The sequence below is a fragment of the Hydra vulgaris genome, chromosome 15, assembly GCF_038396675.1.
Source record: "Hydra vulgaris chromosome 15, alternate assembly HydraT2T_AEP".
Taxonomy (NCBI): Eukaryota; Metazoa; Cnidaria; class Hydrozoa; order Anthoathecata; family Hydridae; genus Hydra; species Hydra vulgaris.
Window position 1 is genome coordinate 35,763,239 of NC_088934.1, and position 16,157 is coordinate 35,779,395.

The window sequence follows — 16,157 nt, forward strand, 5'->3', positions numbered from 1 at the left end:
TAAATCTCTCTATCGGCATCAGAAACACGCAGCTCGCATAATTAATTTTGCAAATCGTTTTTCAAGCTTAACACCACTTCTTATAGAAATGAAAGTTTTAAATATATACGAACTAAATATTTTTAATACTTTATGTTTTATGATTAAATGTAAAGAAAATGTATCTCCTTTAAATGTATGTTTAAATCCAAAGAAAATGTATCTCATAGTGTATTTATAAATCTCTATAGTTTGAAACCCAAAAACAAATTTGAACTTTGTTGTAGTAAAACTATTTAAGAGCCATTTTGCAAAACAAAAATTAACCAGTTTTGTATTTCTTATCGTGGTCCATTACTCTGAAATAAAATAGTATTACCTAACTTTGATTTTTCTTCCAAGTGGTCTTTTTCTTCCTTTAAAAAGAAATTAAAGAAAAATAATATTTTCAACACAAAATATATTCATCTATTTTTAGTATTTCAAGTTATTATGATTTATTACATTATTTTTGTTTACTGTATGAAGAATATAATTTATACAACATATATTGAACACTTTATATTATAATATTCAATATTGAGAATGTTATATACCTATGTTATAAAATATTATGTTAAAACTTGCATAACATCGGAAGAGTATTATAACGCATATGTAATTTTTCAATGTACGACTTTTTTTATATATAGATTATAAAGGGCTTCATGATAAGATCATGTGATCTTCTGGAAGTCCTACCAGTAATATATTCATTGTAAATTTATCTTGTTTATATTATTCTCGAAAATAAATTACAAAAAAAAAAAGAAAAAAAATATATATATTTGAGTCCCCGGTTTATTTCGCTTTAATTTAAAAAATTCTAACAAATTAATTATTAGATTAACCAGGGAGTTATGAAGTTTTAACCGGGACTATGTTATATTATTGTTTTCATTAATGTATTCTTATTGTAATTGTATTGTATTTTATTATTGTATAAATTACTTTATTCGTCAAATTATTTCGTTATATTGTATTAAATATATTATTTCGGAAATATTACTGAAGACCAAAGAGAGTAACAAATCATATTTTGTTCCGTGCACTTTATTGCGCGGAATGAAACGAAGTAAATAAAATCTTTAAGAGCACGAAGGGACACAAATAGTTAAAAAATGCAATTTATTTAATAAATAAGAATAAACATAACAATAAATTTTGTTTCATGGAATTAGTTGATAGATCGTTTGGCCAGCAACATAATTTTATTTGTTGAAAAGGGAAATGAGTTTCAACAAGTTTCACAATGACGAGACAGTGGCTCAAGAATGGTGTTTATGTGTGCAGAAAAATATTTTTTATCAAGTAATATAGTTTAAATCGTACGTACATGCAAAAAAAAGTACCAAGAATAAAATATGTAGTTTTAATGCTAGAAATTGAAGATTAGTAAAACTAATGTTGACATCGCATCATCTCATTGTTATGCCATGTTTTACTATAATATGGTATTGATTACAGCCTGATTCTACACACTTAGTTATACGTTAAAAGGTAGCAGATCCCCTTAAAATAAAGTTGCTTAAATTGTTGTAATGGAGCATCAATTGTAATTAAATTCTATTTTATATCAATTAAAAATTATTATTATTTAGAAATTTTGAAAAAAAAGTAGCCAGGGAGTAGTTAGACATTTAAACAGCCATTTTGAAATTTTTTTTTCAAAATGGCTGTTTAAATGTCTAACTACTCCCTGATTATAAACAAGATTATAAAAGTTTGGCAAATGCTTCTGACTCCAAACTTTCAAGGTATGTTAGGAGGACTATTAACTAGGGTTTCAACTACTTTTGTGTAAAACGGGTAAATATTTCAAAAGATAATATAATAATTTTTTTTTTTTAAATTAGTAAAATTAAGTACCTATAAAAAAATAAAAAATTGTACTTAATATAAAAATTAGACCTTTGTTGAGGTACAAACCCCAGACAACACATCAAAGAATATTTCCTGAAAAGTTCAAATCAAAATCTTTATTTGAAGTTGAGAAAACGTGTTTAATGTGTTGTAAAGTATAAAAAAAAAGAAACACAAGAAAAATGCTTTTACAGATTTTATAATAAAAAAATAAATAAAATTGTTATCATTCTAAAAACCACCAGGAGATAATAATGTTCTTTGTTCATTTTTTTATCTATGAATCATTTTTTATTTTTATTGCTCTCAACACCTTTCTTTTACTGATAGCTGCTGTGGAAGTTTTTTTGGTCATATAACCTATTCGAATTAAATTTTTTTAATTGTCCCAATGTGCATAAATTGACCGGTTTTTATCAGCAGTTTTTAAAAACTTCATATAGCCCAGTTGCTCCATTATTAAACTCTAAAACAGCAGATGATACAGCTATTTCAAGAGTACTTCGGCTAACATAAACATCTTCAGGACATTCTTTACAAATGAAGTAATTGATCGCTTCGTTATTAATTTGCATCTGTTCACGCAAACTTTTGGATAATAATTCATCTCTGCTTAAATCTTGAAAGATAGGTTTTAAAATTTCTGTTATTGCTAATGGAAGATTTAATTTAGCTTTGTAATTCGATTTATCTGTTAATTTATTTGACTGCCACATGCACCAGCTGTTTATACATCGAGGACAAATTTTATGCCGTTCTGCTTCATCAATAATATTTGAGTTATGGAAAGTGTTGCCCAAATACTCTTTTTCATTTCATAAATGCTGTTCAGATTTTGTGTTATTGCAGTACCATAATAGTTCTGAAAAGTATTTATGGCTTTATCTGTTAATCGTCTTTTACCCATGATTTTCCCCCCACCAGACGGTATATTTAGTTTCATTAATTGTTTCATTAAGTTTCGCAATCGTGTTCCCATACGCTTTTGAACATGCCCAATACACTCTTTTTTATCAACACTAACATTAGGTCCATAAGGTTCAGACTTAATAACATCATTATACGAGGATGTGTCTCCATCTGCAATGTAAGATGTATACCTTAGTTTGTACTCCTCCACAGGTCGTCCAAACATTTCAATGGCACCCACAGATTCCAATGATCCTGAAGATTTTACGTGGTTAATAAGACAACTGTGATTATTTTGCCAGTTATTATAACCAGGTTCATTCTTTCTTTTGTTCCAATATTCGCAACCTTTGCATTGTTTTGATAAAAACAAAATGGTCTATACATTTTTGATTATTTGTTGATATCAAAGTTACAACACCGTTAATGGATGTATAACCTCTTTTTTGCCATGTACCATCTACAAAAACATGGCAATCAACAATACTTACATTATGACTGTTATCATCCAACAAAACAATATTTGTCTCTTTTGCAGCATTCAACACACAACTATTAGCTGCTTAAACATAAGCACTGTGGAGTGACTTTTTAATTTTACCATAGTTTTTTTTTTGTCGTTGGTCTTCGCATATTTATGCAACGATTAAATGACTCTATAGAAGTATAACCTTTTCCTATTTCTCAAAAAGCAACAACAATTTGTGCATTGACTTCTGCACTTCTTTTATTTACTACTGAATTTCGGAACGTGTCTATATCTTCGTCAGAGTTTTTACAAAAAATTTCAAATTGCAAGCAAAATCCCATTTTTTTCTTAAAGTTACCTTGCAAAATAATCTTATTTCCACATTCAGGACAACAAATATACCTACTAAATAATCTTTTTAAGATGGAAAAATTCATAATAAAGTTATAATTGTTTTCATAATCATCATTTTTATCCTCGACATTTTGAATAGTATTCATTTTCGAAAATAACTTCTTTGCACTTGAACAACATACAATTGATAAAGGTAAAGTATTTTTCTGTTTTTCGTTGCATGTGAACTGATTCACTGTTGTAAAAAATGACCAAAAACTACTTTGAGCTGACCCGAGAAAACCGCTTTGACAGGGTGAAACTGCAATGTTTCCTGACCCCAAAAATGTAAAATTTGAAATCTAACTATTTCGTCCGAGAAAATAATTTTGAATTTTAGTTTTTAGTACTTTGCACAATAGGGCGAAATGACAGCTTTTCAAATTTTGCATTTTTACAGCATTCAAAAACTCTTCAAAATAAGCATTTATTACTCCAAAACATAACTGTCTAAAATTCACTTGAATAATAGTTTATTCTGACACAACTGATATAGTTTTTCATTAACAAGATGGAAATAATAAACACTTTCTTAAATAATTCTTTTAGTTATTCTAAGCCAAAACACAAAAACAACCTCTTGATTCTAAACACATAAAGAGCAAATGGTACATAAAATAAATTCTTCTCAATATTTGATTCTTCACAAATGCTTGCTGTTGTAGTCCACAACACATGAAAGAAGCCTCTTTGCATACTCAGGATGATTGCGGTCTCTTTTGTATCTCTGCCAATGTGAGCTGAAATTATGATGCAGTGATTCTGTTGCCTGCTCACTAAAGATCCCCAAGGGAGCCCTTTTGATCTCAATGGATTGCTTCACATGGAAGAAAACAGCATGAACTTTTGGAGTCACACTGATGTTCATGATTGCCAAATATGAGTCTCTGAAGCGATCAATATTTTCAGAAAAGTCATCCTCCAGAACCATACCAAAACATGCTGTCACCACAGACTTAAACTTTCGAAGGGCATCAATGATTCCAAAGACTTGAAAAGCAGACTCAGTCTCTGCAATTCTTTGAAGGAGGTCAAGATTGCTGAGAAGCTTGTGACAGGCATTCCCTGCAAACTGCCCACCATGGTATGGTTCTTGTTGAATGTGGAGAGCTGAGGGCCACTTGACAACATTGGGCCAAATTTCTGTCATGGCTTTGTACATGTGATTGACCACACCAAGGAGAAGATGGAGTTCCATTGGTGGTATGAGCTCCAAGATGAGTTTGTTTTCAGAACCAGATAGCAAAGGCTCGTGCACTACATTGCCAAAAGATCTTGCCTTTTTGATATCACCACCAGACTTAGCAAACTCTTGATAACAGGCAACAAGTGAGCCTAGTGTCCTCAAAGATCCTGATTGAGAAAGATGCTTTGATTCTGTGTTGCACCAAGAGCAAGGGTGAGTACTTGCATGGCTCTGAAGGCCACAAAGGATGTTGGCAAGTTGCATGTTGCATGAGACAACAAAGTTGACTTTGGTAGTCCTTCTGATAAAGCCACAAGCATTTGACGCTTTACACTACTGTCTTTGGCAGTCCTCTGAGTTAAAAGTTTTTCCGTGGTGGTGACCTTGAATCACAGTGAGAATCCAACTCCATGATGCCAAGAGAAACTTTCAGAAATCCTCCACCTCCATCAATTCCCAACTTGACAATATGATTCTGGAAAACTCTTCGAGAAAGCAGGACTTCATTCAAAAGCTCGGCAAGATCCTTGCAATGCACAACCACAAAGTCAGTGGAGTTACTTTCTGAGTAAAAAACTCAGACAACTGTTTGCTAATGGCTTCAAACTTAGCAAGAAAACTAGTCTCCACAATCTTGGTGTCACTGACTCTGTTGATGGTTGATGCCAATTTCTTCATGCCAAGGTTGGACAGTCCTGTGTTTAGCTGAACTTGTGCAAGATCTTCAGTTTTGATGCTGGGTTCAGGAAAAAGAGCTCTTGCACTTGAGCTTCCTAAAAATGAAATTATATCAACACTTTTTGTAATTTTAAGTTTTAAAATTAAAGGTATTCCCTCTGAACCTGCCATCTTTATATGTATATATAAAAGTTCACTTGTTTTAACTCTAAGTGGTGGATGCGATATTTTGACAGTACCACCAGGTGTGAAAGGTTTAGTAGAGATGACTTTAGTAGCTATTTGCTCTCCAGCGAGTGGATCAGCTGTAGCTAGCTGCTTGAGATTCTCTCTAAAAGTGAATGGAGTGCACTGATGTGGCAGACCTCTTCCAACTAGACTCAAACAATCACCACATCTTTGAGGGGTACAATCTTCCACAGGTTTAAAATAGTCCACTGGGCTCTTCTCATTCAATTTCAAATGTCCAACTTGACAAATAAAACAGTTGCAACCTTGATCTCTTGTTGGTGGTCTAACTTTTATAGATGAGAAAGGAAACAAAGGTGGCAGGTTAACATCTTTTCCTTCATCTTTTCTCCGAAAAATTGTTCGACATGAGTCACAAATGCCTCTTGGCACTCTGGTATCAGTCAAATCATGACTTGTATGGTAATGCTTGAGGATCTTTTCAACAAGGAACTGTGTCAACTCTCGAGAGCACTTCTTCAGACACAAGACACAGACAGATTTCCGACAATCTTCATGATTTTTTGAAAAATTTGGCATTTTGAAATTTTTCTCACACAACTGATAAGTGAAACACTTTAAATAAACATGTTCACTGCCAATTCCCGGATTTTTTAGCTTGTTTACAATTTTAATGCAAAACTTAAAACAAACATGTTCACTGCCTATTCCCGGAATTTTCGGCTTGTTTACAATTTTGATGCAAAACTTAAAATAAACATGTTCACTGCCTATTCCCGGAATTTTTAGCTTATTTACAATTTTGAAGCAACAAAATGTTTATAATATAGTTCAACCATGAAATTGTAGGTAAAATTTTATCTTCTGAGTTAAAATAAATACAAATTATACTTGCTATATAGACTGTTATGTTTTAGAGTAATAAATGCTAATTTTGGAGAGTTTTTGAATGCTGTAAAAATGCAAAATTTGAAAAGCTGTCATTTTGCCCTATTGTGCAAAGTACTAAAAACTAAAAATCAAAATTATTTTCTTGGACGAAATAGTTAGATTTCAAATTTTACATTTTTGGAGTCAGGAAACATTGTAGTTTCACCCTGTCAAAGCGGTTTTCTCGGGTCAGCTCAAAGTAGTTTTTGGTCATTTTTTACAACAGTGGATTGCCTTTAAACTTATATTTACTTTTTCTAATCGTACTACGAGTCATTTTTTTAAATATAAAATACAAACTTTTAAAACGAGAATGCAAATATAGTTAAAAGATAATATTTTAATTACTAGAGGTCATGCTTAATTTTATTTGCTAGAGTTTATGCTTAATTTTATTACCCGGGTTAGGGTTAGGGTTAACTCTAGTAATAAAACTAAGCAAACAAGATGTTTTTAAGACTTAAATTTTCTCCAAACTACTGATTAAAAAGTTAAAAACCTAAGAACAAACCCGTTGCTATGGCGGTAACTAAGGAAGTCTGAAAACTGAGGTGCACTAAAACATATTTACTTAAAAAACTAAATTAAATTACAAGTAAGAGTTTTCATATTACCAATCTCAGTTAAATTCTGCATTGAAATCAAATTTAAAAAAGTTTGTAAATTTTTTTGGTTTTTGTGGGGGTCTGCTACCTTAATGATGTTATTTAACATGTTCAAACTAATACTAAGTATATAAATATTTTTATTTAATTTTGATGTTATTAACATTTAATTTCTTATTTTCAATTTTTTTATTGCAATAAAGTTTTCCGCATCAAAAAAGGTTGCGTACATACAAACTGATCTGCGTGCAATTGTTTATCTTGAATCATAATCATAAATCGGTCCTATCTCATTTTTGAAACCATTCTCACTAAATAATAAAAAAAAAATATAATAAAGATTTAATATGATATTGGACTTAAGACAATATTCTCTTAAAGCATAGGACTTTAGAAAGACGTTTTTTAAACGTCTTTTAAACATTTTGAGCGTCTTTTGAACGTTCAAAAAATGTCTTTTTTTGTTTCCCGTGCCCCTGGAATGGTAAAAACGAATTGCCTGGGGCTTTGATTTGAGAATGCAAATATATGCTTACAAGTGTAAACTTATTATCATTTATACTTTATTTGTATTGGTTATATATATTTTTTGTTATTTTAGTTTTTATTAATATTATTGCGGAATATTTTATATTTTGCAGGAAATGAAAAAAGAGCAAGACCAGTTTTTAGTAACCTCAAAAATGGTTGAACTTGAAAAAAAAATTTTGGTAATTGAGAAAGAAATGAAAATAAAAAATACCAAGCCCAACAATGAACAGGTAAGAAAATATTTTAAATAAAAAATTGTTTGAAAATAAATCAAAAATCCGAAAAAAATTTTCAAAATAATGCAACAACTTACTATATACGCATCGCGTTCCGGACTAAAAATCCGCGACTGTGCGCTGAGCATTAAAAGTAATGTTTTAATAAAGTATAAGAAAACAGCATAAAAGAAAAAAAAAATGAATAAGTAGAAAAAAAAATTGAATAACAAATTAATTTCTACATACTAAAAAGACTAGAGTTTAAAATCGTTGCTTTTTTGGTATTTAAAAAAAAAGGAAAAACTCAATATATTTGATTAGTTAAATTAATGGTTTAAATTGCCCGAAAAAAAAATGTTTCAGGTAACCAATATCGTTATTATCATATTTACTGTCAAGTCATAAAAAAATAAAGTTAAGAAATGATAATATAAGTGCATCTGTGCGTCAATTTTTTCTATTACATGCTTAGTTAGTTTTTCTTGTTATTACATGCTTAGTCTTGGAGGATGATTCCATTAAACTTTATTTACATTTTTATTTATTTTATAATAAATTATTAATAATACATATCCCTTTAGCTCAACTAGTTTTTAAAGTATTCAACTTATATCTAATCGATCTGTCTCATAGCAAACATAATTTAAACTAGTTATTCGTGTAGCCATACGTTAAATGTTTTTGCGTTTATCAATCTCTTTTTGGTAATAAGAATTTCGTACAGAACATAAGCATTGAACTTCATAGTTGAAAAAAGTTTAAAAATCAATTGTAAGTTAATAGTAAGGTTTTGAAAAGCTGTGAGAAAGTATGTGTATACCAAGCAGCACTAAGACACTATATGCGTTTTATTTGTATTTTGAACCGATGATATGTATTCTGTGATACATATAACAAATACAACTTAGCTGTGATACATAGAACTTAACTGTGATACATAGAACAAATACAACAAATACAAAAACATATTATCAATGTTACTATACATGTGATAGCATCAACTGTTCCATATTGCACTTATGATGGTTTGAGTAAGTGTCAACAGCAGCGGCGAAGTGGAGTTTTTCTCCGATAAGTTTGCTGTTTCAATCGAAAAAATTGAATTAATCGGCGCAAAGGTGTTTCCGGATGTCAAGGAGATATATACGTGTTTAGAATACTCCCAAATTTCAACAGAAGGAGGATAGTAGGCAAAGATGTGGATAATGTCCTCGATTTTACAACAAGTTTTGCATTTGTTATTTTTGACAATCTGCTGCCTTGTGCTTTTGGCTAGCAAGACCGCAGTAGATGAAATTTTGGGTAGAAAACAAAAAAGGATGTTTTGAGTCGGTCCGCATGCGTGGGAGGTGAAGTGTTTTTTCCAAATTTGGGTCCATTGTTGTTTTTGTTGAACTGTTCCAGAAAAGCTCTGCTGGCATGACTGTCTTTTTATTTTTTGCCACTTCTTAGTAAAAATTTTTTGTTGTTTTTAGGGGGATGTTAAAAAGGGACCCGTTTTTCCCTAATATTTCGATTGTTGTTTTGTAGTACTGAGACGTTTTGTTGTCTCAGTGTTTTGGAAAATTGTTCCGCTTTAAAAAGTTCCAGCTTTGGTTTTGGTTCGTAAGATTTATAAGTGAACTCGCTAACCAATACTTTGAAAAGTAGTAACAATCGTGAGCTTTTTCCTCTTCGCATACTTTCAGTTGAAAGAGTGTTTTGAAGAGAAGCGCAAGACATTGCTCCTTCGGTGATAAAATTCCGAGTCTCCTGCTTTTGACGGGTAAAAATGTGTCTCCCTATTGACCGGATTAAAATTGGTCTTTTGCCACAAGTTTTCGATAATGACTCTGTGCAGACTTTCTATTGCCCATTCGGGAACGGGCAGCGTGTGCCAGAAACCACACTTTTGACATTGCTAACGTATTTATCAACATAGTCTTTTCCCTAAGTGACAAAGTACGTAGTCCCAGAAACTTGAGTTTTTTCTCTATTTTGTTTAGAGTTATTAGCCAGTTGAAATTGGTAGTATTGCTCAGCCTGGTGCAAAAAGTAACACCTAATATTTTGAAACCGGTGTAGTTGTTCCACTCTCTGTCCTCCAATTCTGGGTATATTTTACGGTCAAAACTCCCAAGAACTAGACCCTTGGTTTTTTAGGCGCTGATCACTGAACCACTTGCTTTTTCAAACAATTTTACATTTTCGAAATGAAGGCGGACTGAATTTACGTCCCTAACAAAAGAGTTTGAATCGTCTGCGTACTGCTGTTTTTTTTTTAGGGGTTTAGGTGCACCTGGTAACGGGAAACCCTCTATTCGGCTGTCTGCTTTGACCACTAAAGCGAGAGCTTCGGCGACAAAAAAATACAGCAAAAGAGAGAGGAGGTCACCCTGTCAAACTCCTCCTTCCGTGGGAAAGGAGGCTAACAGGAAACGGAAGCTCAGAACAGATGCCGAAACTTCTGAATAAAAGGTGTTGACAAATGATACAAAATCTTCTCCGGGATTGAATTATCGGAGAATCTGAAGCAGAAACGCATAATCGACTTTGTCAAACGTCTTTTCTTAGTCTGTTGACAAAATGAAACTAGGTAGATTTTTCATTTCCGCGTAATCTATAAGATCACGGACTAAATGTAAATTTGAGAATATTGTTCTACCTGGGATTCCGCGAGTTTGATTTGGTTTTATAATTTTCTCCATTACTTTTGCAAGTCATAGGGTCAGCGCTTTTGTGATTATTTTGTAATCAGCGCCGATTAAGGATATGGGCCTCCAGTTTTTGCATTTGGTAAGATCTCCTTATTTAGGAGCCAGCGAAATAATGGTTGGTATTTTTTTCTACAAAAAGTATTTTGTTGGCATGTTTTTCAAAATCTTTTTCGAAAGCGTGACAAAAAGTTTTATAAAATTTAGGTGGAAGTCCATCATAGTCCGGGGATTTTCCGTTTTCAAATTTAAAAAGGGATTTTTTAAGTTCCGCGCCGGTTCGATCGGTATTTAAAACTTGATTTTTATCATCGCTTAAACGTTTAGTGATGAGTGACAAGACACAATTTTGGCTGTCTTTGCATAAACTAGTTTTGTTGTTAATTTTTTTATAGTATTAAACTAAGGAGTTTAGTATTTCACCAGGTTTACTCGTCAATATGTCGTCATTCTTCCAAATTTCAGAAATTGACTTGTTTCGCTGTTGAACTTTTTCTAAATTATAAAAAAATTTTGAAGGTTTTATTCCTTCTTTATTGGTTTTTGTTTCGTGCAAATAAATGCTCCGGGAAACTGGAGCAAGGAAAGAGCATCGCGTTTTTCTTTGATGCTATCTAAAAACGGGTTAGCATTTTGTCGCTCCCGTTAGATTTTGTTTTCAATCCTTTTGATGTTTTTTTTGTTTTTCGCACTTTCCTGTATCGATATGTGTTGTAATTTGGCCCTAACAAAAAGTTTGCAGTCGTCCCACCATTTTTTCAAACTAACGTATAAGACCGATTTTTAGTTTGGTAATCTTGAATTAAGAGTTCAATTTTCTGCCTATGCACTTCCATTTCCAAAAGGAAGCAATTTAATATCTAGTGTCCTGGTCCTCTCCTGGTTCACTAAAATTGACACTTGTTGACACGAACTCGTGGTCGGAAAAAGGGTTGGTGATTATTTTGGTATATGTTGTTTTTTTGGCGACTTTATCAGGGCAGTAGATTGTGTCGAGTCTACATTTAATCGGCCGATTGCGCCATGTGAATTCTCTTTTGTTGGGAAACTTGTAACGATAAACATCTTATACTTAACTTTGATGACCCCGAGTTCAGCCATGCGAACATGTGATATTTAGCATTGTTTGAACCTTCTGTATCAAGAGGCAGGCTTTCGACCATATTAAAATCCCCGGCTAACAGGACGGGGAGTCCTGTGTCCTGCAGTAAGTCTTTAAGGTTGCAAAAAAAGAGGTGCCTTTCTCTCGGTACATTAGGCGCGTAAATATTCAGCACTTGCATTTTGTGTTCTTCAATTTTATCATGACGTTTAATATTCTTTCGTTATTGTCCCTTTTTAGTTTGCTCAAAGAAACATTGGATTTAGATAGAACTGCCATCTCACAATAGTTATGACTCAGACCAGAGTTATAGATAGACTCGCCAGTCCATTCGTCACACCACTGTTTAACAGTGGAAGGTCTGGATTTTGTCTCCTAAAGGAGGATAAGATCGAAGGTGGATTTTTTTGGAAACTTAAAAAAATTATCGCGTTTGTCTTGGTCGTTTGGACCGTTTATGTTGCACGTTAAAATATTAATAGCCATGATGGAGAGGATCAGATTTCGTAAATTGAAAACTCGTGTACCTTAAACATAAATATAATAATTTTTCAACTTGACATACAAAACGCAAACGCATAGACCTTAACCTTACAGCAGGAGTTTTCGTTTGAACTGACGTAATACTAACAGATAGACGCACTGGACCATAACATTTTACACAAAAGCGCGATCTACAACAATTCAGATTACCACAGCTTATGCGCTTATTCAAAAACGTGACATTCATAATTAATGAGAAGTGCATAATTAATGAGAAGAAAACCAAGGGTCTAGTTCTTAGAAGTAATGACCGTAAAATATACCCAGAATTGGAGGACAGAGAGTGGAACAACTACACCGGTTTCAAAATATTAGGTGTTACTTTTTGCACCAGGCTGAGCAATACTACCAATTTCAACTGGCTAATAACTCTAAACAAAATAGAGAAAAAACTCAAGTTTCTGGGACTACGTACTTTGTCACTTAGGGAAAAGACTATGTTGATAAATACGTTAGCAATGTCAAAAGTGTGGTTTCTGGCAAACGTTTTATCAGTTCCGGAATGGGTAATCACACGTCTACACATAGCAATTTTTTAAAATCTGTGGCAAAAGACCAATTTCAATGGGGTCAAGAGAAAGACACTTTTTTTTAACCGTTAAAAGGAATTTTATCTCCAAAGGAGCAAATTTTTGCACTTCGCCTCAAAACACTCTTTTAACTGAAAGTATGCGAAGAGGAAAAAGCTCACAATTATTACTTCTTTTCAAAGTATTGGTTGGCGAGTTCACTTATAAAATTTACGAACCGAAACCAAAGTTGGAACTTTTTGAAGTAAAACAATTTTCCAAAACACTGGGACTACAAAACGTCTCAGTACTACAAAACAATAATAGAAACATTAGACAAAAACGGGTCCCTCTCTAACGTCCCCTAAAAACAGCAAAAAATTTTTACTTAGAAGTGGCAAAAAGTAAAAAGACAGTCGTGCCAGCAGAACCTTTCTGGAACAGTCCAATAAAAACAACAATGCCGTCGATCCAAACTTGGAAAAAACACTTCACCTCCCACGCATGCGGACCGACTCAAAACATCCTTTTTTGTTTTTTACCCAAGAGTTCACCTTCTGCAGCCTCGCTAGTCAAAAGCACAAGGCAGCAGATTGTCAAAAAAAATAAATGCAAAACTTGTGGTAAAACCGAGGACATTATCCACATCTTTGCCTACTGTCCTCCTTCTGTTGAAGTTTGGAAGTATTTTAAACATGTATATAACTCCTTGATACCCCAAAACAGTTTCTCTCCGATAAATTTGAATTTCTTGATTGAAACAGCAAATTTATTGGATAAAAAACTCCACTTCGCAGCTGCTGTTGACACTCACTCAAACCATCATGAGTGTAATATGAAGCAGTAGATGCCACCACATGTATAGTAACACAAAAATTGACGCAATGGCAGTAATCAGGAGCATCTGAAATATTATTACTTTAAAATATAGTTATCATATATAAGAAAGATTAATTACATTTTAACTTTTTATTTACAGTATCAGACAAAACGAGTGCAACAAAATAATGCTAATTTAGTTTCTTTATATAAAAGTGCTGCATTTTTTCAATTTTGAAAAATAACTATGTAACTGTTTAGAAACAAAGTTCTTCAAGTTTTATTCATCACAAAGTTCATTATTTGTACAAATTAATAAATTAATCAAAAGTATTAAAAAAGTTGATTTCCTTCTGGACAAAACAAGTGCAACTCGACAAAATGTTGACCAAGCTGTATATCGCTACCAATATTTCGTGGCGAATCATTTGTTAACAATCACAGTCTTGCATCTTCGAGGCATAGATTCGATCAGGTGATTAATGAAATTTTGTGGAATCGCTGCCCAGGCCTTTTGAATTTGTTCAAATAGTTGATCCTTATTACAAACACCTTCACGATTAATTCGGCGGTTGGCTTATCGTGTTACATTTATCTTGTGATGATACAATAATACTCTGCGGAACACAACGTCCTGGTTGGATGTGGACTTTATTGATGTAATGAAACACTTGTTGTATTTCACTTCTTGTATTGATGTTCTTCGATAAAACACTTTGATAAAACTCACTTCGATAAACTGCCTTGACAATACCGACTGATTGACTTTCATATACTGACTGAATTACATGTCGATTTACATGTCTCTTATATAGTAAAATAAACCTGTGTGAACCTATTCTGAAAGATTCTAGATGCTTCATTTTGGTGCTTCTGGAAACTTCTGGATGCGTCTGGATGCGTCTGGGTGCTTCTAAATGTTTCTGGATATTTCTGGATGCTACTGGATGCTTCCAGATGCTACTTCTGTAAACTTCTGGAAGCTTCTGCATGCATCTGGAAACTTCTAGAATCTTCTGGATACTTCCTTCAATTATTAAAAAACTTCCGTGACGTTGACACGGACTAGACTTAAGAAAATGAAACAAACCAAAAAGGTTGCACTTGTTTTGTCCGCTGCAAAATGGCACTTGTCAACGAAATTCTGCCTTTGTGCTGTCACCTGTCAGCTGATTGCTCATGTCATGGCATGCTATGCCTCCAGACTCCTGAACTTTTTGCTGTGGTAGTATAGTTCGTTTCGTTTTTAAGACATTTAAATTTAGGAACACTTTTTAGGATTGTTCGATGTTGGTTGGAAATGTTTTGTCCAATACTGTATATTCTCACCTTTTGCACCTTTTAACATCGTGTGCAATCCTGTCCGCTTTCTTTACGCTATCTTTCTAAATCGACAATTTCTATCTTTCACTCTAACATATCTTCGTTCTTCCTAAAATCACTTTGCTCTTGGTCCGTAGAGCGGGTTATGACGCTCCTTTTGGAGCCAAACTTGTCTTTGCTGACCTTGGTAATGTGGCCTCTGTGTTGTAATTTGCCGTAGGAGGATAATCATATCCGTAGAAACACTGCGGACATTTTCTGTTAATATTTTTGTATTAAAAACGTTTTTATTAAAAACGTTTTTATTAAAAACTTTATCTGTCAAGTAGAGTATGGAAATCTGAAACTAAACAAATGAGCTAAAATAAAGAAGAGAAGAACTTACAAGATAACTCTGCCTTCTCTCATCAAAACGTATCAAAACTGTACTCTTCATTGAAATGCAAATAGTTAAGTTTTGTTGTTGTAGTCTGCTCACAAGAAACTTAAAAACTCCTTAAGCTGTAAGAAGAGTTGTATTTTTTCGACAAATGGCTCTGCTACCAATTTGACTGGTTCAAGAGCAGCAATAACGTCGTATAAAGTGTTACTACCACTAAACAAAAGCTTTCTGATCACTTTCAGTCAAATGGGGAGGAAACTTTATCTTTAAGAAGCTGTTAAACCAGAGGGTGTTCCATCCTGTTCTGCTGTCAAAGATAAGCGAAACTTCATTATCCGTGCAGTTTCTCAATTTTTTTCTTGGAAAAAAAATAGAGAAACAGCACATATTAAAAATCAAATCATTTTAAGAAACATTGTCAAGTTACTCAAACGGCAGAAATATTGTCAAGTTACTTTAAAAAGATAAAAGAGAAAGTCATTTTTAACATTTTAAAGTAACTTGACAATATTTCTGACTTTTGTAATGAAATATTACAAACGTATTTCATTTTTGAATTGGTTTTGTTTGGATTAGGAACGTGTTCATCCATAGAATCAATAACACTGAAATTTTTTGGCCAAATAAATTTTACGGCTGTGAAGCATATGATGCTCAGTTGAAACCAGTATTTGTTACTTAACCATCATGGAAGGTCCAACCGTAGCTGAGGAGACAGTGCTGTCGCTAATGTTCAACCTACGTTCGGTCGTTCTTTCTGTGACAACTGCTGCGTGTTTTCGATGAATATTAATATT

General features: G+C 33.0%; 1 protein-coding gene across 2 annotated transcripts in view; it reads left to right on the plus strand.

Annotated features, from left to right (window-relative positions):
• Nucleotides 1-16,157, plus strand: part of LOC136091346 (TNF receptor-associated factor 5-like) — a 101,701-nt gene that overhangs the window by 75,151 nt on the left and 10,393 nt on the right. For both annotated transcript variants that reach the window (XM_065818804.1, XM_065818805.1), the window contains exon 8: nt 7,882-8,001. In XM_065818804.1, the coding sequence (XP_065674876.1) occupies nt 7,882-8,001 (120 nt within the window). The remainder of the gene's footprint in view (nt 1-7,881; nt 8,002-16,157) is intronic.